At 40.3% G+C, this 26,394-nt stretch overlaps 1 protein-coding gene across 1 annotated transcript in view; it reads right to left on the reverse strand.

Moving 5' to 3' along the window:
* Positions 1-26,394, reverse strand: part of MTUS2 (microtubule associated scaffold protein 2) — a 256,506-nt gene that overhangs the window by 140,230 nt on the left and 89,882 nt on the right. The window contains exons 4-6 of the mRNA XM_031065999.1: positions 18,569-21,179; positions 12,489-12,729; positions 2,902-3,108 (exon numbers count right to left, since the gene is read on the reverse strand). Coding sequence (XP_030921859.1) covers positions 2,902-3,108; positions 12,489-12,729; positions 18,569-20,860 — 2,740 coding nt within the window. The 5' untranslated portion in view covers positions 20,861-21,179. The remainder of the gene's footprint in view (positions 1-2,901; positions 3,109-12,488; positions 12,730-18,568; positions 21,180-26,394) is intronic.

Consider the following 26,394-nt stretch of genomic DNA (forward strand, 5'->3'; position numbering starts at 1 on the left):
CTAGCAAGACATCTGGCAGAAGAGAGAAAAGCAAGAACAGGATCTCACCAGGGTCCCTTAAAGAAACACTCTGTCCCTAAAATAAACCAGTGTTTTCCTCTCACCTAGCCATAGTCATTGGCTTTTTAGTAACCAACAAAATGTCAAGATTTTGAAATGACCTCCGTGATTTACAACAGTAGCAGCTCCTCTATATTTATAACAAATGCACACTTGTAAGGTGTTATCAACTACTTTTGTCTCCCTAACATGCAGAGATGCTGCTTAAATAGAAAATTGTGTTATGTGTGTTTGAAGACTTCTAAAGCTAGATAATTTTGCATTTTTCTACCCTACTGAGCTAGGAAATTAAAAGTAAAGCTTTTGCTTGCCCTCTAGGAGACCTGATTTAGTCAAAGACATGATCTCAGGTAGTAGCTACCAAATCAGCTATTTATTTAATTTAAATAAAACTGTTCTTCCAGCAGACAATGAAGGGAAGAAATAATATGTCATGCTAAGATTCCCGAGCCAGTACTTCTCCCCTACATCCTTTCTGTGCATGTTGAAGTGCACTGCTGCTCTGTGTTAAATAAGCTGCGGTAGAATGGAAACCAGCTAATTTGTGCTCCCTGGGTGCTGGGCAACTAATTTAACTCTTGCTGGCACACAGACTATAAATAGAAAAAGATGGCTCAGTTTCACACAGATAACATTTCTAAGAAAGTTAATAAATTAACAGTGAGGAAACACTTTTTCTTCCTACCTATCTGCCCTATGAACAGGAGTCACGTTGTCTCTAATCCAAAGCAAGCAGGTGATGGTGTCACCTTGTGTGATGACTTACCAAGTCATGACTTACCAGCTTACCCTAAACACCAGATGTGCCCTCACCTGCTTGGCAGCACACCTTCTCCTTCCCTCACCTTTGTCCAGGAGGAAGCACTATCCTTTTGGAACTACAGAGAAGTAAAAGACTTCTGGGCCAGGCAGCTGAGCGTGTCTGAGCCACGTGAGAGAGATGACCCTTGGGAGGGGCTCATTCTCTTGCTCTCACATGGAGGTGGAGGGAAACTCCACAACAGCTTCCATGAGTTATCTAACTTGGCAGCAAGAGCAAAGTTATAGATGCTGTTTTTTACCAGGTGATGGGCTGAGCTCATCTCTACATGAATTCATACAAGCAGAACACTTCCCCTGGGTAATTTTCATACCCATCAAAACTGATCTTGTAATATGCACAAGATGGTCACATCATCCTGATCCCAACACTAAAGAGCACTACCATCCTCTGCTGAGTCAGCTGAAACCAAATGCTTCCATGTCCTTCCAGTGACTGGAATGTGGTTTCAGTTTTCATAGGCTTAATGTACAAAGATAATATAAAAATACACCAGAATATGTAAATGAAATCAACTTCTTTTAAGAGAACTGAAGAATCAGATGTAACTTGCTATGCCTGAGATTGCTAATGCTTCTTCCACAGTTTTTTAACCGAAATCAATTGATTCAAATTCAGCAGCCTGGAGTATTTTGGTTTTAGATTTGGATGCATCCAGTATGTCCAAGGATAGTGCTGTACCTACAGATGTCATTTTTTTAAAAGCAGACCTGAAACTGCTAAACAACAAAATTACTTGCAGAGACGTAGTTTAGATCTAATCAGATATCAGGTAATTCTGTCCTCAACACAGGTTTTATGTAAATAAAGACTAAAAGGTTACAACACCAGAGAAAAAGAGAGGTCTTCCAAAGGCATAAATGTAGGGTAAAAGCACAAAGCGAAAGAGGCTGACTTACCTCAAAGTAAAGTTTATTAGGAAATAATCAAAAATGAGTGATCAGTCCAACAGTGAAACAAGATTCAAGCATGTTTGGGGGCATTGGTAAAGTTAAAAGTCCCTGCTGACATTAGTCTTTTGCATTTCAATCACCCCATATAAAGGGGAAAGAGAAAATCCTTAGGGTTTTGAACTATATTAATTGTATTTATTTTAATTAATTTCAAATTAATACAAACAGTGAAAGATTTAGGAGCCTACAGCATCTTGTCTCCTCTGCTGCTTCATGTCACCTGGTGGCCCGGTCTGTACCCCTCTTGGGCTGATATCATTTGCTTTGATATTGACACAGTTCAGGCTCAATCCAGTCTTCAAAGAAAAACGGGCATGAAAATCCCTCAATCCCCCTTTCTGCTCTGAGCCCAGGGCATGTGCACATTTCCCAAGGACTGCAGAATCCAGTGGGTATTATTTTGTACTTAATAAAATTAACATCCTTTGCAGAAAATAGGATTTGGAATGACATTTCTGCCAGGGGATCATTCGAAGTCTGGTAGATGTACTACGATATCAGTCCTGATACCTTTCATATCACTGGCTCAATTTTTCATATCACTGGCTGAATTTATTATACTGCATATTAAGAAGCAGAAGAAAAGTAGATGAGAAAGACTATAGCTCCTATTTTAGATAATATTTGTCCTGTTCTGCAATGGCTGCCATTTACTTGCCAAACACAGTTCACTCCATTTATTTACTATTTCAGCATGTAAGAAGGCATGTTCCAGGTAAAAACAAAATATGAGAAAGAATGTCTCAAATTCATTCTTAATGGAATTTTCTCTGTAGCAAGGAAAACCACCTCCTCAACATTCAGGCCCCATTCATCCCTTACTATTAATATTTTAAACACTTGTTAGAATTTAAAACATTTTTATTAATATTTAATAATTATTATTAATATTTTTTTAAACTTCACTGGGCAATCGAAATACCAAACCAAAGTCAGTGGCACAGAAGAGATTAGCGAGTACTGCACAGACTTCATTAGTTCTGAACTATATGGAAACTACAGTCTGGACAATCCTGGGACATGTCTGTTTAATATCCCTCCAGAAAGAAAGACACTTTTGGGACTTACGGTTAGTTGTCCTGCTCTGGTCACTCTGAGCGCTGTCGTTGGACTGGTTGCTAGAGACAGACGACACACTTGAGCTCCTGACAAACCCAAATGCAGCCAGCTTAGCTGCTGGCAGCCGTGAATAACCTGGGGGACGAAGTCCAGATGGGCAGGGTTTGGGGAGATTTGATTTTGCAGCACTTGGACATGATCCTTTCTTAAGATCAACTGAAAAAAGGAAAAAGAAAGAAATTTTTGTTAAATAAGCTAACTGTGAGACCATCACCTGTATCTCGCAACTACATAAAGGCAGTACTAAGATTGAATACAATGGCCGATCAGACTGCAGTGACATTTTATTCTTTGCTGCTTCGAAAAGACATTTGGTAGAAAAAAATTACAGGTCACAATCATTTTTAAAAGGTGAAATGTGCCAAGTACCCACGGGGCATAACTCAAACTTCCAGCAAAGTAACAGTTCAACACTGCTATGAATTTCTTTTAATGTTATCTTCTTCAATGCTGTATCACTTTCTAATTTACATTTATTGTGTGCCAATTAAAAAAACTCACAGAGACAAACACGCTACTCATAACCTCCAATTTTATAAAGTATTGTAAACCAGCAACAATCCTCTTCAAGGACACAGAACTTCTTTGTATTTCAAAGAAAACACTTCTTTGAAGTTCTTCTTTTAAATTCCACTAAAAAAAATTTCCCTTTTCTTGCGCCAAGCCTGGGAACAAGGACATGACCTGTAAAGTCCTACTTTTTTAACATACCACTGGCCATTTCCACGAGTGGACTTTTCCTTGCTAAGACATCAGCCCATGTGAGTGACACCCACCAGGTCTCAGCAAAGTGCCAGCAGCTGGTTTATAACACCTGGAGTTTGACCACAGCTGCAGTTCAGCTGAAATGCCTGCCTGTGGTTAATAACTATTCATCTGTCTTCAGCTTCTGTCCTAACCTGTAGGCTGCTGCTCTTGCTCAGGCAAACCTTCCTAGGCAAATATAGAACACAGGTTCACAAATGATCCTTTTTTCCTTCACAGGCCAAAGGTCCAAAGGTCCATGATCATGACAGTCTTGCCTTCAAGGTCAAGGACCAAAAATTAGATTTTGCTTTTGGTTGGAAGGTCTGGATACCCAAGTGACTCCAGACTTCATGTGTACATCAATTTGGACAGAGCTTTTTCTTCCTAAATTTGAGAATACCAGATTCCTGTTCCTTGTGGAATTCTGTGCAGCAAAAATACATATTTTTAAAAAAAATATTAACAACAATCTCCAAAACCTGATGCTGGAGTGTTTAATCAGGACAAAGGGGATAGTAAAAAAGGCAGCATTAAAAGCTACCAACATATTCTGAAAAGGCCAAAAAGTCACCCTTTTCTGTTCTTATTCAGTGAACATTATTTGTACACTAGCCTGACACAAACTTCAAAGGAAGAAGTAAACATTCATAATATAAAGAAAAATACAAATTAACTGCACAGTAAGAATATGGTCATATTATTACAGTATTTAATTCTTTTGTAAACTATGTAGGTCACAGCCTTATTAATTTTAATGAAGCATTTCACTTTGAGAAGACTTTAGAGAAAACAAGACTAACTCCTTTGAGCAGAAAAATGTTACAGGGATTTTGAAAGATATTTGTGTACCTCATCACAATACTAATGCTAAGCTTTGTTTCATGTAACTAAGCCTTTCCTTTTGAAACAGAAATACGTGTAACACCAAGCTAAAAAGAGTTTTGTTCTCCTATAAAACACATTCCTGCAAAGATGTAAAAAAATGCTCCTTGCTCAATGAATAAAACAATTTATATACTCTAGGCTCTTAAAAATGCATTATTGTACCCACTTTCCCCAGGCTGAGCCCTTTATTAAGACACAAGGAGATGGAGATGGATGTCTACAGCACCTTTGCCAGCCCAGAGAAGTACACACTGTGCAGAGTAACCCAAATTAAAATAACAAATATCTATAGTGAGTAATAAAAGTCTGCCAAAATCCCCATTCACTCCCCATCCCTGGCACCAGCAGAGGCCATTTTGGAGTATGATCCTGAATGTGGTTTCCTTTGGATATTGTGAAGAGGGGCTCAAAGGTAGCCGTGGGTTCCAGGTGCAAGTGAAGGGCAGAGCAGAGAAGAAACAGGCAGTGATGGTCACCATCAGCTCACTGCCAGGTTTGTGCAGTGCTGCTTTGACAGTGGCCTATTGCAACTGATTTATGGCTGATTTACTGCTTCCAAAGCCAAGACTTCTTCCCTACTCACTGCAAAATACTCCGTGTGCTGCATCAGTGACGGGACCAAGCCCAGGCAGCCTCCAGATCTGAAGGAGAGACAAGCACTTGTGGTAAGCAGCTGCAGGTGCAAGGAACCTGCCCAGCTCAGTGGCACAAGGAGAAGGCATGGGCCTGTCTCTCGTGGGTTTTACAGGTTTCCAAAAAATGCACCTGGACTGCATAAGCTGAGATTTCTTTTTCCTAAGTATCTCAGAAAATTGAGGTGGAGGGAGAGATATTTCCATTTTACAGCAACAAACTATAAATATCACAGACTTCCTGCAACAAAACAGGGGAAATTCCACTGGGGCAGTGGAATAAAGTTAGAAATGGCTTTATTTAAAAGGCATTTCAAACATGCTTGGCCTAGGGCAGTGTGGCTCACCTGAGACTCCCAGGTCCCCAGCTAAACTACAGGGATGCCCACAAGTCCCCACACGACTGTTCTATGCAGTTTGTGACCAAGCATCATGAATGAAAAAGAATTTCCTTAAAACTAAAAGGGTTTTGGTCACAAAATGCCCAACCATCTTTACCTTTTCTTCAAAGTCATTCTTCCAGACTTGGGCAGAGGACTCAGTGTTTTTTTTCTCATACTTTTTTGTGTGTTTCTAGCTTATGACTTCAATTCCAATTCCCCCTGAACTCACAATATTTTGCATCTTGAACTCATCACCATCCTTAAATTATTTTTCACTTCTTTGTAATACAGTTCTTCTGTACCATGAGGACCTGGGGGCAGGACATTATCCTCATTAGGGATGCATTCAAATCCTTAAAGCTAAGTAATTTTGTGTATTCTTTCTCATTAAAATACATGAGACACCAGCCTATTGTATATATTTTCTGTTCTAAACTTCATCAAGTTTTCTCAGGCATGTTTTTTGCTTTATTTCTGTTCCTTAAAAGTATAGAAGTACTCCTGCAAACAAGGCCTGGGAGTTCAAAACAAAAGTTATTTTAATGAGCAGCTTTTATTTTAATGAAAATCTGCCAAAATAAGCTTAAAAATCTTTCTAGTTGTCTCACTGCCTGAAGCTAATTATAGAATTAAGTATTGTTGTCTGTGTGCACACAAGTGATTTTCTATGACACTTCAAGCTGTTCCCATCCAGAAACATTAAAACATTTTGAGTTAGGGACTGATTGACACAAGCTGGATGTGCCTGGGGAGACTTTGTTAAAAGGCTGAACTTCACTTCTTATGCATCCCCACTGCACAAGAATTGTATCTTCGTGCACGGGTAAAAAGCAACTTTCATGTAATTTCACTGTGAAATTTGAAATATGTTTTAGCTGAAATGAATGAAAAATTAAAGATATGAGTTATACAGATATGTTCTTATGAAAAAGAGTAGCAGTTCAAGACTTTAAAACTCCACAATTCAGGGATCCTTGGCAAGTCTTTGTTATCTGGTCATAGGGTTTTTTATTTTCTTTGCTTTCCCATTTTTAAATTTTTTTTTACCAGCATTTCAGTTAAAACTTTAATCATTAAATGCCATTTTCTCTCACTTACTGATGATTTGAACATCACTATTCTCATTGCATATTGGGAAATCTGGGGTAAAGAACTTACCTCCAATGTCACTGCATCAGTCAGAGATAATACAAGCTGAGTTTCCCAGCTCAGAGTTAACCCAATCATTGGTTATCTTTGTAGATTAAAAACAAATCACACAAGTGAGAAATCTTTTCTGGTGCCACTACATTAGTGGTTTCCCTGTATAGACATAACGACTTCTCTCCAAACAAGAACAGAGCAAAGGGGCTTTAAAACAGAGGCTTTAATGGTTTACACCTAAACAGCAGTGAGCTGGTTGAGCCCAGCTGCCCTGATGGTCTCTCACCCAAACACCATCAAGTCTGGGACAGGTCAGTTCCAAAGGCCAAACAGTCGACACTGCTGAACATTGATTAATTTCTGATGGGTCAGTCCACCATTATATGGTAGTAAATGCGTACCTCCTCACGATTCAGATTTAAAAGCACCAAAACCTGCTCTGTGCCTTCCCAGCTCCCAGGCAAACCAAGGCTGGTTAGCACATTCTCAACGCCCCAAGAACTTGTCATCTCACGACTCATTCAAGCTGCAAATGTCCGTGTTTGCTTGGCAGCTAATGTGAAAAGTACGGCATCCCTCAAAAACTTGCAGCACAGGAATCATCCATGCATGAGTCTCACTCATTGCATTTTCCACTGGCAGCCCAGAGCACCCAGAACACTTCTCTGCACTGGAGCTGCATCTGGCTGCTCAGAAGGGCTGTGGATGTCCAGCCAGAGATATGCTTGGCTCTGAGCAGGAAGGAGGCAATGCAGGAAGCATTTGCCTGCTCCTACACCCAGATTGCTCCACATACTGTTCTTAGAAATGACAGCTTGATACAACTGTCACATAGACAACCCTTCTAATATGGTGGAGTTTAGCTCCTTGAAGACACAGTAATTGGAGCAGAGAGGTGGCAGATGGCAATGTCTCAAGCAAGATGACAATGTCCTTAAAAAAAAATTCTTGAGGAAGTGTGTGTGTCCCTTTGAAACTCAATTATTATTTTTTTTTTAACGCAGTACAGTCAGATTGCTCTCCCAAAGTAAATAGAGAGTGTGAACTGAAAACTCTGCAGGTTAGTGGAGGACAGAGAACATTTTCCTCTCTGAACTATTCCCTTGTCCCTCTTTCCTTAATCAGTGAAGAAGCTTGCCAGTTCAAATCAAGTACCTCAGACTGCAAGTACAGACAGAGTTGGAATAGCAGTAAGGCAATATTTCAGAAAGTTACCTCAAAACCTCTTTTCTATCATCAAATCTAATTTACATGTTCAAATAATAGGTCATTACTAGATTGTTTATTCCTGAGAATAAACATGAAAATAAAGCTTTCCTGCTGGGAGAAAGCTGCAGACATATTGCGGCATTTGAGATGAAATACATTACACATATGCAAAGACACAAATATTTGCATATATCTGTGTCTGTCCAAGGAATGACAAATATTGCAGTCCTGATTTATTGGTAAATTCTGTCTTCAATGAAAGTTGACTTGCTTAGAAATGAGACGAGCAGCTAGACCCTCGAGACTGACAAGTTTAATACACAGAGAGGTGATAAGGAAGTAACATTTCATTAACTCACTCTTTGAGAAAAAAATACCCCAAAACACTACAGAGAAATGTAGAATTAAGTTAAATTAATGAGCATAATTAAAGTGAAGCTTTAACGATGAGATCTCTGTTATACTTTTCAAAATCAGACATTAATTCCATCAAAATAATCAGCTAATGAATGCAAATCCTAACACACTTGCTTCAAGAAGTCGTTATAACCAAGGAAAACATATTAATATTTTACATGTTATAGAGACAGTATGCTTCAATGCTTGTTTTGACTTACAAGTTTCCCATAGAAAGAGTAGAGTCTATTTACATAAAATAAACAAATGTTAAGCTTTCAGAGACTCTATGGCACCTATAAGTAGATCACAATTCAGTGACTTCTTATTTTACCTACTTTGCAGAACACTTTCTTACAGTCAGGCTGCTTGTCTGACCCACCTGAGGCAAAGCACACAGAAGGAGCAGCACTGCTTCACAAGGCATTTGCAGCCAATGCCATCACATGTCCTACATCCTACTGATGAAGAAGGATCACTTATCCAACCACACTTTAGGCATCACACTTAGAGATCACACTTGAGGGAGCACTCATCATTACTTTACTTTCTACTTGGCATAACGTAAAGCTAACAAAACCCTTAATGCACTCATAACACTTGCAGTCCATCACAGTAGTTCAGGGATTTAATTATCAATTACTTCAGAGTCAGTTTTATGAGGATTAGTATTATATATGGGCCAAACCACCCCGCTTATCAGTGCTGCTTAACCAGACTGCTGCATAATGAATGGCACGGCAAAGGGGAATAAAATCCTTGTTAAGAGGCACCGCTGCTGTCCCCGATACCGTGCCACATTGATCTCAGAGCCTCCGTGGTACCACACACTCTGTCACGGGATAGCAGCTAGCTGATCCTTCTGTTTCCATTACCTCAGGGCAGGGCTGATATCACCAGGATTGGAAACTGGATTAAAAGCTCAGGATCAAGCTGCAAGAGATGATGATTAGCAGTCTTGAAGGCAGGCCTGGTATCCCTGACAGAAAAACACCCCTTAGTCCCTTAGCTGCTTTTGCTGAAGTTACCCAAGCTCTCACACCCCACATCACCTGTGAGCAAGTCTTACTGGCTGTGTATCCCAGACACTGCCCATATGTTCATGCATGTAATTTACTCATGTTTGCAAATATGACTCTATCAAAGCTGTGTTTAATCCTGTGTTTCAAACAGTGCAGCAGAACCAATGATGTAGATCAAATATACTGCAAATAATACTACAGCTAACAGCCAAATCAAGGGAAAGTGGTTGAAAATTGTGTGGAGTACCTTAACACAGATGGCTAAAAGGGCCCTTCTATGAGCTCCTCTAAATAGCACACCAAAAGCTCTGATATGCCACGGGGGGCTGTCCCATCCATCCCTTCCATGGCAACCAGCAACCCATCTCTGGTCTGCATGTGTGCTCTGCTGTGGATACAGGCACAGGAATCAATTCTCCAATGCCTCTGCACTCCTATACCAATCTTGTCCTATCTTCTGTCACCTCAGCCTCTTTCATGAGAAATTCATTATTCTTTTTAAAAGGAAGTATTAAAAACAAAGACGTCTGGTAAGCTGACCTATGAAGTTATACATTGCTAAGAGAAGGATTAAGTCATTTGAGACATACAAAGAAAAAGGCTTTAGTCAAGGAAAAGATGATTATAACAAAATCTTGAATATATATTTGGGAAATAAAATACCAAAAATAACTGAATGTAAAGAAACCAACATAAGATTTCAGAAGTACACAAAAGATAAGTAGGAAGAGGTATTGAAACAAAGGAGAGCAGTGAAAAGTACTTCACAGCAGAATAAGGTATTGCAGAAAAATTAAACACATTCTTCATCTTGCAAGGAAAATGGAAGGTGAGATGCCAGAAGTGAAAACAATGTGTCCTGGGGTGGACAGTGAAAAACTGGAGACATTAGCAACCTCTCCAGAACAAGTCTTGTGTAATTTGAAATCCATAAAACAGTCAGAGCCCAAAGACCAGATGAAACACACTTTGGGGTCCTGAAAGAGATGACAGACAGATTATTGGACTACTAGGACTTGTCTTTTATACCCTTTCTGAAACAGCAAGGTATCAAAAGACTAGAGAGAAACAAGCAAAATAACAGTTGTAGGAAGGAAATTATGGAGAGCTATAAATTAAACTTGACCTCCAAAAGAGACAAGGTCCAAAAAATAATCAGTGATAAAAAAAAAATAACTTTTTTTTAATTAAAAAAATTACAAAAAAAAACATTTGAGAAATATGAAAATGTTAAGAAATATAACTTTAGTGGAACAGAATCACAGTAACAGCTCATGCAATTTACTTATGTATACTCCTCATGTACTGGGTCTTTTTAAAGGCAGTACTACAGACAAAAACTGGGACTGATAAGCTGATCCTGTTTAGATTTTAAAATGTCATATAACATAGAAGATGGTAAAAGAATACATGCAAGACAAGCTCCTGTATGGATTAAAAGTGGCTAAGGAAAAGTCATGTCTGCTAGCATCAATGATGGAGGATAATGTGGATAATGGATGGGTGATGGATGAATAAAAATGAAGGCAGTGTTCATTTCTGAGGATCAGAAAAAAACATTTATGTGGTAATGGGTTCTGTTTGCACTTTCTCTCTTATCAATCTCCCAAACTGGTTCCTATAACACAAGGGCTTACCCTACTCATATCCTGAACTCACAGACTCCTGCAGTTTCATTTAAATGGAAATTATGATCCAATTACTCTCTGCACCTGTATTCCCATGTTCATTGCTGACTGAACTCAAGTCACAGGGCTGAAATGGTATTTACAACCCAACCTGCAATCTTGGGGTGTCTCAGAAGTCACATACAGCTGAGTTTGGTCAGCTTCTGCTAATGGCATCAGATAAACTCCACATGCAGGGTCAGATAGTAAAGGATACTGGCAAGAGGCACTGTATTACAGAGAACCTTGATTGTCTGATAAGCCCTAAATCCTGTCAACCTGTATTACTGACTGACACTGTCCTCTCAGGGTAAAGTCAAGATGCTCTGGTGCATTTCCATTTTAAATTTTTCTAAATTTCTCTTGCTTCTTAGTATGGACAGATGGACACTGGGGAGAGATGGTAACAGTTTTCAAATACCTGCAAAGAGGAAAAGACCCCACAACTACTCCAGATGAAAGAGGAAGCAAACTGCAACAAAGGGGGTTAGGAAAAACACTAGGGAACACTTTGAACTCGAAAATAGGTAATGCATTGGAGCAGTCCTGCCTTCAGAGGCTCCAAGATCTCATATCGAAGGTTTTTATAAACAGTTTTTCATGGACAGGTTAAATAAGGATACATCAGAAAGAATCCCATCCTGGGGCAAGAGAAGAGATCATATGACCTTAAGTCATTAATTAACTTTAGCCCTTATGACTACTTTTAAAAATCTCTGCAGCATTCTAGGCTGCTAAACAGCTGCTTCACTTCACTCTGACAATGACTGATTTTCAGTTGTCTCTGAACTTGGCCCTGTGCATTTTTTAAACTTCCACACTTTTCCAGGCTATTAAGGAGTGTCCTGTAGAAGTAATTACTCTCTCTTTCTGGTGACATCAAACATTTCTCCTTCCACCTCTTCTTGTGCTTTTCACTCCCCTGTAATTCTGCCCAGGGTCATGCTGAGCTGGGCACTAGCTAGGGAGAAAAAGGTATTACAAGTGTTGTCTCCAAAGAGGTGTACACCAGGCTTTCAGACAATCAAGAGCTCTGCTGGCACATTTGAACACCACCCAGGTTTTCAGAGCACAACGCGGTGGGGAATGTCAAATCCAGACTGAATGGTGGAGTCTTCATGATGGAAGAAAATATCCCATTATCTTCCCCAGAACAAAACCAAAGATTTTCAGGCATTTACATGGTGAAGAAAGATAAAAAGATGAAAAATCAGAATTATTATTGAAAACTATTCTCTTACTTTGGCAATGACCTGCTAAACAACCTTTGCACAAGTCTCAGACTCCCTAATTAGCCTTGCTGCAGGATAAAAAGACAGACCTCAAAGGGTGCTGTTGGAGCTTTGTAGGATCAGGTCAAAATGTTGCTCATTTTGTGATTTTTCTGTCTCAAAAAAAGGTATCTTATTGGTGACAACAGTAAAGGGAAAGGAAAGAAAGTTCGTACTTTACCTGAAGCATCAGGATGGTAGAGGCTGGGAGCACTTGTTATTTCTCCTTGCTGATGGAGACAACTCCCTGAGGATCTTTGACTTGCAATGAGAATCCTGCTCTTGGCAGATGGCAACCTGGACACTGCTCCCAGCCCTAGCTGTGGCTTCAGGATCATGGCAGATCGATAAAAGCTTGGTGGCACCTCATAGTGGGTGCACACTGGAGGGCAAAATTCATCTTTTGCAGGCCTTTCCCCAACCTGCAGAAAAATCATTAGCACAGATATTACACAATAAATCAATAAACCCAGACAATATGGAGCTCCAAATTGCTTATAAAGGCTAAATTTCCCTCCTTGTGAATCTGGTTCTCAGAGCACTGCAAACTTTCAAAAATTTATGGTCTTACCATATGAATCACTCTTCAAAAACACCCTCAATGTATATTACACCCTTAATATGCAACCACACTCAAATAAAGAATTGATGACTTCCCCAAAGGAAAATGGACAAATGGAAGACCTTCAATTAGTGAAAGTGAGGGTGCTGTTAAGTCATGAAAGGTTATATTATTCACAGAGGTAGATATACTAAGAGACTGTGTAATGGAATTTTTATTAGAAGTTATTTAAAATATTCTTGCCCAATTCTGGGAGAAGTTGGGTTTAACTTAGATAGCTAAAAATAAAGCTGGAGGTGTTTTAGGTACATTTTATCAGAGAAATTGTACTGCCAAATAATTTCTGTGACAAAAAAAAAAAAAAAAAAAAGAACTCCCCCTATGTTCTTACTGCAAGATGTTCATTGTAATCTGTGCCCCTCTGATTCCTGGAAAGAGACCTGGTTGTGGACCTGAGCACATTTCTCTAACTTATGCTTTCAGAGGCCTGTGGAATATTCCAAATTGGAGCTATAAAACCCATATGACCATGAGAATCGGAGAAAAAAATGATCAGATTTGCAAATGTGAAACCTTTTATCACAAGTAGATGCTGCGTTGTTAAAATCAGTGTCAAATCTCTCAGTATTTTAATGGGCATTTACTGTAAGAACAGCAGAGTCAGTCCCAAGCTGGAAGTGTTTCCAGCTCATAGCTGGCTCAGAGCACTGAACTTGCACTTGAGGAACGATCTGGTTCCGTGATTCAGCCCTTGTGTCTTTGTGCATTCAGGCTGGGCTCTGACTCCCACTTTTCTGTGCTGCTTCGTGACTCAGGACAAGAGTGCAGAGATTTCATCCCTCATGTTTGCAAAGAACTGTTTGCTCTTCTGAGTGGAGTCCAACTTCTTCACCATTTTCTTATAAAATGCAATATCAACATAATGTAGAAAGGATCTATGAATATTTTTTCAGTCATCCCATTTAGGCCATGGGAAAAGAAAAAAAGCATAGGAAATAGGAAATCTGAACTAAATTTGTTTAAAAATTAATCAAAAAGTGCCACAGGCTACCTAGGAAGAAATGTAACTGCCAATTAATTAACTCTGCTGTAAGTTATGGTGCATATAATATGCCAAATCAATTTCTATTTAGCAATTATAAGCATTAGAATATGCACTTCAACATTGGCTATAAAAGCTTTGATCCTAGCTCCTTCAAGAGCTTTAATCCTAATTTAGCAAATCTTTAATATGCTAAGAGACAAGATTGGCCTTAAACTATGAAATATAGAAGAATATTTGAGGCTTTGCACAGGAACTAGGAGGGCAGATGCAACAAACATTGAGCTTTATAGTTTTGCCCTATATTTTTTCCTCTGTTTGCAGTCCTATTTCCTGCCATTAGATCTTTCCTTTTTTATTATACTCTTATGACCTATTTAAAGTTAGGATGCAGTTTTCTGCTGTATGATATGAATGATTCTGCAGACTTGGACTGCAGATGTCTGGCTTCTTACTTTCAGCTTCTAGATATGAGATTGTTTTTCTGGATAAGCCTCAGTTATCTTCTCTCTCCCTGATAAATTTATTTCTATCAGATTGCACTATGCATACCATCATTTCATACTTAAATGAAAGTTAAGCACCAATGCCAAATATTTCAGTATGAGGAAAAGAGAAAATCTTTAAATACACAAAATAAGCATTTTTTGTAAACTGGGTCAGTTTATTCAAATCTTCACTCATCCCATTTCTTTTTCTTTATTGACAGTATGCTAAGAGTAACAGAGAAGGGCAACAAACATGGACACAAACCCAATCAATCACAAGCAAAAAAGCTCTTCTCAAGGAAGGAGTCCTTCTCACTAGCATAGAATCATTTAGATTGGAAAAGACCCTTAAGATAATCAAGTCCAACTGAATTTGCCCAAATATCTCTCAAGAATTAGAAGCTATTTTTTGAAGATCCCAGTTTTGGAGGACATGAACTTGTTATGAAGATACACTGTTTTTTCCTTTCTATTTAACTGTGAATTCATGAAGTGCAAAATTCAACTGATCTCAATAGAATTGTATAAAATTATTGCCATTTTAAAGCTCTTCAGAAAGATGTGGATTAATATGATCCCCGTTAGCACCCTGTACTATGTTTTTGTATGAGGGACTTCTAGGGAAATTATCTGTTGCAGCCTGTCCACCAAGAAGGTCACCCCAGAGTTTTCTTCTGTGGGGCTGTTTGCCCATTACCTACACACCCATGAGTGGATTTGTTAAAATGAGCCAGAAAAGTCTGCAACAAATCTTCCACAGGCTGGGTATTCCTGAGCAGAGCTGGCAGCATGGCCAGCAGGTACGGATACCCAACACATTCTTTCATGTTACTTTGTTTATAACATCATCAAACATTAATGCCTCAAGGAAGAATTTGCTCGTCAAGTGCCTGCTTCAGGCAACTCTTTGGGAAAAGAGTTTGCAACATCAGTTCAGGCAGTTCAAATAACAGGATCAAGGGGAGAAAATTTTGGTTTGACTATATATAAAAACAACTCCCCCAAGTCTTTTCTACCTCAGCAGGCTTTTTGTCTAAACAGACTTTAGTCCATCCATTGGACCACAATGATGTCTGTGCTGGGGAACAGACCCAAAAAGGTAGTTGAATGGGGCTGTCACAGCCTTGGTGAGGCAGGCAGGAGAGCTGATGATCAGCAGACCTCCTTACAGACCCTCACCAGGTCAGGGCTCTTGGTAGCAGCCATAAAACAATGAATAAAGTGGCCAGTGACCACTATCTGACAGTGCACAGACAGCACCTGTATGGGTAAACTCTCCATCTGCAGACCAGGCTGATCCATGCTGGTCCTTGGCAGCAGCCTCTGGGTGAGCACGCTCTGGCAGAGCTGATCCTGAGCTGGGAAGCATGCTCCCAGTCCAGCAGTCAACCTGTCCTGAGCCTTGGAGGCCATGTCATTCCACTGTTCAATTCACTAGGACAGCTACAGTCTTAGGGTGCCTGTAACTTGATTTGCCCTGTAACTTTCCACAGAGGTAACTGGGAGAACAAAGAGCCCACAAACACCTGCTGGCGCTGACTAGAAGAGGGTGAGGTCCACAATGAGATGAGGATCATGTTGTGATCAAGGATGTGGACAGCAGTGACCTGCCCTGGAAAAGGACTGGTTTTCTTAAGCATTTTGCATTTCACCTTGAGAGGTTTTCTTTTATTTTGCCCATTCAGCCTTAACTCAATTCCACTATGGTCCTCAGAAGAGCTGGACTGCCTTCATGCTGGAGTTGGGATTTTTGTCTGAGCTGCCCTGAGTGGGCTTTGGCACAGGCAGATCAAGAAGCCCTGAAGATTTCCCTCTGCACAGAGACAGTCCTTGAATATTTCTCATAGAGTTGTGCAGACCTTTTCTTGGAGTCTCCTGCCCAAGATGGCACCTTCCTATTTCTTCTATACCTGGCACCCAGAGAGATATTTAATTGTTCCTACCACTTAGCTGAATGATGCTTAGAGATTACAACTATTAACACTATCATAGCTATACAAGGAGCTACAAAATGCTAATCAGAGCTCTCCAAAGACAATACTGGATGTGTGAAATAGGTCAATGTAGGATTCTTTTTCTCTAACCAAGACAGTGGCCATTGTGCCAGAGTCTCCTTGTCTCCAAAACCTCTGAGTCTTCCACATTCTCCCTTCAGCTCAGTGATTTGGATCTATTTCAATGCATCCTAATTGGTTTCTTTTGGATTACACATCGCTCATCTGCTACTAACCCATACTGTGCACAGCTGCTCTTTTAAGCATCTGTTCACCTTCATGGACTGATCATTTTCCTTTCTCTTGATTCATACTGAACCCAATCAGGCCCCTTTGTATTCCTCCAGCTGGCAGGACAGCCAGGTTTTTAAGGTGGCAGTCCAAGAAAGCAGATTTCATCTTCTGCTATCAGATTCTGAATCCTGGCCTAATGCAAACTCGTAATGCAAACCACAGTTTGACTTTTTCTTCTCAGCCTCTTCTCCAGTCAGTGCAGCTTCTCTGAAGAAGCAGTTTGCTTGGGTTCAAATATTCCCTTGTTGAAATACCCATCAAAAGTCATATTTCTTGGAGGAATAGGGGAAGATCCTCTCCAGCTGATAAGTGTCCTACTTCTAGCCCTAGTCTGGACAAAATCACACTGCAGACTTGCCACAACCTGAATCCTTATCATGCTGAAATCAGTCCTCTGCAGAGCTCAGAAATCTGTCCTTTGTTCACTGATGTGTCTGCTGATCCTGCCTGATATCTGAACCCCAATTCTCACAGACACCTGTGGTCTTCAGAGGGTCATGCCACCCTATAAACAGTGAAACAGCCAGTGCACAGTCTGGGTCATTTTGGCTTTCATTACATTGCCATGCATTCAACAGCAGTAACCTAGTAATTTTCCCTCATCATACAAGGCAATTGTGAAAATATATTCATGATGGCTGGAATAGACAATCTCCCAAAGACTTTAATAATTCATTCCCTGGACATAAAATACAAGGGACAGAGCTGAAAACTGAAGTTAAAGGAAAAAGGACAGCAAGTATTGTTCTTTCTGTGTTTGTGATAAGAAATAATTATAATCTTTGCTCATTTCAGTAGGTTTCTAGTTAATATGCCATAAGGGTCAATCTACACTCACACATAGTATCTTAATTTGGATATTTGCCACCTTTTGACTGAGTCACTAAATTTTTTTATTTCAATGCTGTTCCTTGGATCTATACCGTATATAGAATGAGTTAGGGAGTAAAATAGCCTTAATAACACCACAAGACACAGAGCAAAAAACCCTATCCTTTTTTTAAAGACTCATTCAAATAAAATCACTCGTGTTATCTTCAGTGTTTGTATAAAAGCTTGATTGTTGAACTACCTCAGATCCCAAGCAGTGGATGCAAGAGCACATGACAGACACAGCTTGGTCTTCCCTGTCCTTCCTCCACCAACCAAGCAACCTCATCCTTCCTCCACTGTGTTCATCTCCCAGTAGGGATTTTGGGAACCCAAGGCTCCTGCCCAGTTTAACAAGGCAGAAACACAGTGAGATATCTGGAGCCAGAGGTGTCTAGAGGGACTTCCATCACATTTTGGCTGCTTAGGATGGCTTTCCAGGGACAAGAAGAAATCCTTTTTCAGGTGCAGGTCAGTGTAAGAGACAGCATTAAAATTAGTGAAAAGTAAATCTTCTTTTGTATTATATATATAAAATCCAAAATGAGCTCTGATAGTCCCTGGGTTTCCATACAGCTAAACAGAATGGAATTAGTTTGCACTTCTAGTGCTCTGTCTACAAAAACCTGCCAACTTTCCCATTAGGAAGGAAGAGTCTCTATGGGCAAATTACCATCATTTCCCAAAGCTAGTCTTTGGGAAGCAAAAAAAAAAAAATTTCTTCAATTCAACATGTCTTTTTCTTTCTAAACATCCCTATTTATAATACTAGCAGGTGATCAATTTGCTGGAAAATACTGGAAGAACACAGTAACAACTTCCAGTAACAGCTAAGATAGCGCAACAGGGTCAGTGCCAGAAACAGTTAGGTAGGTTTATTCCTAATGATCACACATTGTTTTAGGATTTATTTTTTATTTGAGGTTTGAGAACTAACTTCTGGCAGCAGCAAATAAGCCAACAATCACCACTTGGCACACAAAAGCAGCTGTCTAAGCTGCAGAAACTCACCTCCTGCAGAAACTTCTCGTTCATTGGACCAAAGTGATGACCCGGGGGCCTAATTCCTGACACTACTAGTCCAGAACCAAAGAGCCTTGGCTTCTGGAGGTCAGGTTTGAATTTGTCATAGAGGACACTGGCGGGCTTTGGCTCCCCTCCGCTGGACGCCTTCTGCTCGGCAGGGACGGGCACGCTGCATGCGGCGCCGTCGAAGGGCAGCCCCGCTGGCGCGAACAAGGGGTCAAGCTGCTCCATCGAACGAGGGCTTCTCCTAATGTACGTGATGATCTTCGGTCTCACAGGTTTGGGCCGGGGGATGGCAGGCTTCATCTCAATGCCTTCTTCCAGCTTTTCACTGCAGTCACTGTCCACACCAGCCTTATCTGTGACAGAGCCCTTGGGGTGGACCAGGATAGGTTTTGGGATGGCGCTGCTGCAAGCAGTCTTGATAGGCACTTTAGGGGATAAGTTTAACAACTGTGTGCTGTCAGTGGGAGGTAGGACTGAGGAGGGTGACAATTTGTCATCATGAAGTGCATAAAGGTCCTTCAAATTACTGTTTGATAGTGTGGGCTGACCATTAACATCCGGCGTTGCCATTGGGTGCACAGGAGTTGGGACACATAAAAAGACATCAGCCTTTGTTGGAATATTACAGCTCTCTGGGGCTTCCTCTGGAGGCTGTTTCTCTACATTAGCTGTTTCTTTACTTGAAACTGAAACATTTGAGGTTTCCACATCATTGCTGTGACTGTCAGGTCGTTGGCTTGACACTGTCTCTGCACTGCGCGCTCTGTGACGATCTGACGGATCAGAAGCAGGCACAACAGCATCCTCTGTGCTTTCTTTGACTAGCATCAGTTTATTCTCATTAACTTCCAAGGGTTTGCTGTCAGGTGGATTAATATCATGTATAGGAGATATCTGTTCACCAACTGTTTCAGCACAACCTGTGTCAACTTCATGCAAATTTTTGTTTTTTCTCAGTGTCACTTTGATGCTGGATTTACTACCACAGGTGAGTGGAAATATTGTTTCCATTTCCTCATCAGTAAAATATTCCTCACCAGCCTGGCTGGTTGCCCTGCTGTCACTGTCATTGCTTCCTCTTCCTTCCCTACTGTTGGCGATGTTATCATTTTGCAATTTATCATCAGGATGGGTTACTATCTGGCTTGACAATGGGTCCTCTACTCTATTACAGGTGTCGTGAAAACGGGATACTTGAAATTTTGACATGTCAGACCCAGAGCTTTTCTGTTCCTGCACTGCTGTATTTTCAGCTCTTGGACACCCCAGGAACTCTACCAGCATAATTCTCTCTATCTTTTGTGGACAGGTATTTTTATATTGTAGAGATGGTGCAGTCCTAAGCTCCAGTTTTTTGCTTTTATCACCCTGACCTAATTGTGCTTCTGATTTACTAGCAACTTCATTGAGCTTAACAGCTGAATGTTGAGAATGAGAAGTATGCAATGTGCTTTCAATGCTAACATTTGGTACATTTTCTGGTTTACTTGTTTTCTTGTTCCCTGAGGTAGACGGTGTGGAATAAAATACAGTCTTTTCCTCTGAGGTATTGTCAAGTGGACAAAACACCATCCCAAGAAAATGATCCGTGGATGTTTTTTGGGATTTCTCTGTACTTCCTACTAAGTGGTGAGACCTGTCAATGGAGTCCAATGATGCAGAAAGCAGACGCTTGCACGACACGCGACCAACGCCGTCTTTTGCAAATGTTTCAGGCTGAGGAGAAAATTTACTTGGTCTTCCCAAAGAAAGCCTTTTTATTCTCTCCACCTCCACAGTCCTGGACATTTTTCCCTTAGGAATGTTCTGGGTGAAGTCAATATTACCTTTGGAGACAACCTCCAGGTTGGCATCATTTGTGCTACTTTTTAAATTGGACAGACTTTGTCCTCGGCTAATCCTGATATGCCTTGATATATCCTTAGCTTCGCTGGTCCTGCAATCTTTCCCCATTTCCCTGCTTGTGGTGGAGGGCAGCTTACTCTCCTGCGCACTGGTGTGACAGGTTCGAGAGTCTTTGAAGGTCAGAAGTTTATTCTGCTCTGTAGGCAGATGAGTCACTTTCTCTGTTCCTCCAGAGTACAAATTCCCACTCTCATCTGTTAAATCATGTTTCTTAACATCCCCATCAGTGGCTCTAACTTTTGTTACAATTTGGTTGGCATTGGTATCCCCAACATTCACTATGCTTTCATTGTTGTTTCTTATTTCACCGTGGCTGTCGTGAAGCTGGGAAAAACATGACTTGTTTGGAATTAGTGGAGCACTCATTTTGAAGCTTCAAGTGACTGCTCTTTTTTTTTTTTTTTTTTTTTTTTGGCAGTTCTAATTAATGAGAAGGTGTTTTTCCCTATCAGGTTAACTTTTATGCATGCTTCAGTTATATATTTAAGTTAGAACTGATCAGTAGAAAATTCATCATCGGAAGGCTTGAAGTCTCTTCTCAGAGTCACATTTTTCTGCTGCTCAGTTGTCTTTTCTGCAGCTCCTGGACCTAGGAAATCTTTATGATGTGCTGTAGAGAGGTTCAACAAAAGCAAAATAGATCTGCCAAGTTCCCTCTGAATGAGAGCCAGTTAATCCAGCCAACCTAAGGGGGAAAAAAAACCCAAACACAAATAAAACAAAAACCCAAACAGACAACATTACACTGATGTCAGGAATCATGGTAACTAAATCAAACTTAAAACCAACAGCACTCCCAGGTATAACCCCAGGACAGAGTGTTTTCAAACACTTTAAATGCTGTTTCAGTTACAGCTTTGCTCCCAGCAAAAGCTCTTAGTGCAGCACAGATCTCTGACTCGAGAAGTTACACAGCAAAAACTGTCCTGGTTAGAGGAGTGGTTGTTACTGTTTTTAAGACACATAGGTTCACAACTGGAAATAGACAAAAATAGCCAGGTGAGGGTGGGATCCAGTCTTGAGGGTCTAAACATTTGCATATTGCTTCAACAATTATTACACCAAGAGTGGCTACTGAAGCATTTAAAGCATCACTGTACAGATTAGTCATCAATAATAAAATTCCAGGTCCACAGAAGTTGTTTATGGGTTTCTCTCCTTGCCTTGTAGAAATCACTGCTATTCTTGCACCAACACCCCACCCTCTTCAACATTTCTTAGCCAGATCTATAGATTCTAAGAAAGCAAAAGCTACAGCTGGAGGCCTGCAAAGAAAAATTATATTTTTCTGAGACAGATGAGTGTGTGTATTTTTAAATATAGAGGATTATACACCAATCCAAATACATGCATCTCTTTTTGGCTCCCTCAAACGTTTGGCTTTGGGAACTCAGATTTTGTCTTCTATCACCTCCAACAAGATGAAAGTGAGATTTCTATCTATTTCATGCCTATATTCACTCTCTGAGATATTTCTTGCAGCCTGTGTGTTCATACCCTTCATCATAAAGAAACATGGACACTGGAAACTGGAACATGCTCCACATTTCCCAGAAGCTGGAATTCAAAGCACTTGTGATACTCCCAGCTGTGCTAGGTTTCTAGCCAGGGGCTCACAGGGGCACTAATCAGAAGTGCAGAATCAGTCCAGGGCTCTGTCGACAGTATCTGGGCGCCAGTCTGGGTCCCTGTGTTCTCTGAAAGCATCTTCTCACACAGTGTGCAGAGAGACCATGCTGGTGTGCCTCAGAGACCACACCAAGCACTTTCGGCTAACGTTGCTAGTACAAATTTATTAACATGAAGGTCAGGAAAGACCCGGCCATCCTCAAACACAGGGCTCTGCTCAACCTCAGGATGCTGCCAGTTGAGACTAACCCCTTAAAGCTGACAAGGATGAACTCTATGCACCCAGCATTCCAATTCCATCTCTTTTTGTGACATCCAGCCTCAGATTAGGGATGTCAAAGACTTGAAGAATCCATTACATTCTTACATTACAATTAACACCCATACAATTACCCAATGATATTTTCTTTTTTTCAGAATATTGTCTGGTTAACTTTGTAATGTGTTTTATGACTACCATTACAATAACTACACAGCTAGTAAATAATACAAGGTTCTGCTATAGAACATACAAGACTCCTACTAAATTAAAATAAAAATATAATGTATTTTCCTATTAGGGAATACAAACTTTGAAGCTTGGTTTAGTCAATGTGTTGAACATTTACATATTGTGATAGGCCCATTTGGAAGTAAGATACATGGTTTTGTGTTACATTTGGGACCTTAGATTTGATAATTCTTCTGTAAATAGATGCTATTTAAGAAGTTTTGGCTTGAGTTTTCTGCAAGATAGTTTATTTTAAATGGCACTGTCCAGACTCAACTTCACTATGCTCTTTGTAGTCAGTGAGATGAAAAGACTCAGCTGTGTCTGGGTTCTGCTGGCTCTTCCTCTATGTTTTATTACTCACCTCCCTTGACTGATGTTGGCTGACATACACACATCTGAAGTCACTTCCTGCTGTACAGGAATGCTCTGAGATGAGAGGGACATGAACCTCCTAACTTCAGATGCCCTCCTCAGAACAGGAGAAGGGAGTAAGAGGAGTCTCAAGCCCAACAAAGACAACACTACATCACTTAGCAGCACATCACTAGGGACTCTGGACAAGAAACATGTCTGCAATCTTCAAGACTGAACTTGACATGTGTAAGGATTTATATGGATAAAATTTTCTTGATACTGTATAATGTAAAAATATCCGCTCTGAACCACTGAGAGTAGAAAATGAAGTCATAGCTCTCCATGTCACCGCATCTTGGCAGGATCTATAACTGTATTTGTGGAAAAAAAACCAAAACAAAAACCCTTTACAAAGTGATGTGAACATGCTAGACAGTGGAACAAAATTATATCCACCAGATTATGTTTAGCTATGAACCCCACAGGGAGAAGAAAAGTTCAAGGAGCCAGAAACACAATGAAATACTTCTGTTTAACTCCAGCCATATCAGGTTCCTTCTAAGATGTCTATCTCTTATGAGATCCTATTTTAAACCTAAGCCCGTTTAATGATGATCTAGGAAAGAAGTCTACAAGAGTTTCTTCCCATCTGATATTGCAGTTCCTCCGCTACACTCCAAGTCACATTTGGCCAGCAGGTCTCACCCTAACCTCTGGAGACATTAGGAGGAAGGAGAAGCTGAGCTGGATGATTTTTGCCCCAGGACATGCAGCAGAGACTGCATCAGCAGAGCTCAAGTTTGTAAAATAAAACTGGCTGGAAAAAGAATGCAGCAGCCCATTTCTGAATAGTAACAGCAGTGTTTTTTTTGGTTAAACAAGCAGTGTAGAAATATTGTTATCCTCAATAGGAATTGAAAAAAGAAAAATTGTGAAGAACTCCACAATACTGGTTGTTCTGTTTTCAATTTGCCACAAAAATAAAACAGCAATAATTATGAGATATGCAAAGGAATTATCAAAGCACGTGTACGAATAAAAATGGAAATAAAGAAATAAAACCTGAAACATGTTGAGAATTTTACTTCCTCTATAAACATTTCCTAATGCAGGCTGTTACAGCTGCTTACCCATCCCAGTACTGAGAGTCTAAACCCAGAATATTTACAGCAAGATACACCAAAAACATCTGGGTGTTCTGGTAACATGGCTTAGACTGATTTCTCTTTCAGTACCATGTGTATGAGAAGCACCTGAACACTTCATTAACCATCTGCCACTGAACTGATTCCTCTTGCTACTACCATAAAACAAAATAAAACAAAAAAAACCCCAAACAACAGAAAACAATGAATTTGTAAATTGCTGGGGCAGAGCCAGTAGCCTGTGAAAGGTCAGCCATGGGCCAGCATCCCCCATCAGCTGCCCACTCCTGCAAGGCAAAAGCTCTCAACCCAATGGGGTAGTGGGTCGTGCTGCCCAGGAAATAGGATTACACAGGCAGGTTGTTCACCTGAAGCAGAGAGGGTTCCAGAGAGACCTCATTGCAGCCTTTTAGTACTTAAAGGAAGCCTATAAAAAGGAGGGAAAATGACATTTTACAAGAGCAGATATTCATAGGACAAGGAGAAATAGTTTTAAACTAAAAGAAGAGAGATTTAGATCAGATATTAGGGAAAAATTCTTTACTGTGAGAGTGGTGAGGCACTGGAATAGGTTGCCCAGGGAAGCTGTGGTTGCTGCATCCTTGGAAGTGTGCAAGGTCAGGTTGGACAGGGCTTCAAACAACCTGATCAATGGAAAGGCCCATGGTAGGGAGTTGGAACTAGAAAATCTTTAAGGCCCCATTCAACCCAAACCACTCTATGATATTATGATATATGGAGGGAACCTGTGCACCAGCCCACTTGGCAATGATTCAGGGAGCAGTCTGGAGGCCTAATGTGGTGTTTGTCCTCACAGAAGGCAGCTACAACTGCTTGATCACAACTCAGTTCAAAGCACAAAGTGAGAAATCGCCATCCATTTCCCTCAGAGAGGCTATCATGATCAAGAGCTCTAAGTTTTTAAACTCCCGGAGCATCCTGGACAAGGGCTGAGCACAATCTCCAGCTCTGCTGCCCTCTGCACAAGCAGCACACATCCAAAGGATGAGAGTCTTGGATGCATTACAACACCCACAGATAAACTCCTGCAGAAAAAGACCCTCAGGAAGAAATCTGGGCCCACGAGGAAGACACTGCTGTTGTGTGACCAGTGCAGTGATGCAGGGAGATGGAGGAAAGCAGATGAGGGATATATTCGTATAAGGTGGGAAACAGATGCAGCTTTTACAGTTACTACAGAAAATGGAACAGATGCCTCCTGAAATGCACAGTTGTCCCAAGAAATGCCACCGGGGAGGATTGGCAAACCAGGCAGAGCTTCACTGAGGCCTTCTCTGGGAGACAAGATACCACCACATCCAATGCCAGCCCTGCAGGCTGCCAAGAGCTGAGCCCACAGATGAAACAAATACAGCACTGGATGGAAAGGAGGTGGGAATATCTCCTTGGGAAGCCCAAATCTTCATGAAGAACTATTTCTGATGGTGACAGAAGCTGAAAGCTGATAGCAGGATATTAAAAAAAAAGAGCCAATAAACCTTTTGGAGTGGGTAACATACAATTGGAATTAATTAAAAGTGGTAGAAAAGTGCTCATCCAGGCATGTGATAATTCTGTTAATGTGATTTAGAAGGGTGAGAACTAAAGATTTGGATACAGTCCCCGACAGCTTCTATTCATAACAAAGCAGACACAGCTGTTTGAGGAAATTACAGCATAATCTCATCTTTGGCAGATCCTGTGGAAATGTTGCTGTCTGTCATGAAGAGGACAGTACTTCAGAGAGACAGCTTTCTGCCTGACAAGCAATGAGAACATAGGCAGAGAAGAGATGATAGAGCAAATGTTAAATTTTTACACACTAGAAAGTGGCAGGAAGGCAGTTCTGATTCAAAAGTAAAACTGAAAATATTTGAAGATATTAAAAGCTTTTGTAGAGTGCAGCTCTGTAGCATTTCCAGAATTTCGGTCTTTTAGTGTTTCTAATGTCTCTATAGTCAATAATTTTTAATTATTTCATTATTTACATGATTGCATATTTTATACCTTTATAAGTATAATTATAAAAACTGAAGATAGAACAACTTATGGTTTCATAGGCCAAGGCAATTTTTTCTGTTATACTTTAATTTTTATTCAATAATAAAACAGACTTCATTCTATCAAAATAATTAATAAATTTATGCTAGTCTATCAAACCAAATCAATTGATCAATGGTCCATCTAACCAATTTATGCTGGTCTATCAAATTTTATAAAAATTATTATGAGCAAAATAGACTTCAAACATTTGCCATATTTAGTTTCAAAATTTTCTA

The sequence above is a fragment of the Geospiza fortis genome, unplaced genomic scaffold, assembly GCF_000277835.1.
Source record: "Geospiza fortis unplaced genomic scaffold, GeoFor_1.0 scaffold16, whole genome shotgun sequence".
NCBI classification, from domain to species: domain Eukaryota; kingdom Metazoa; phylum Chordata; class Aves; order Passeriformes; family Thraupidae; genus Geospiza; species Geospiza fortis.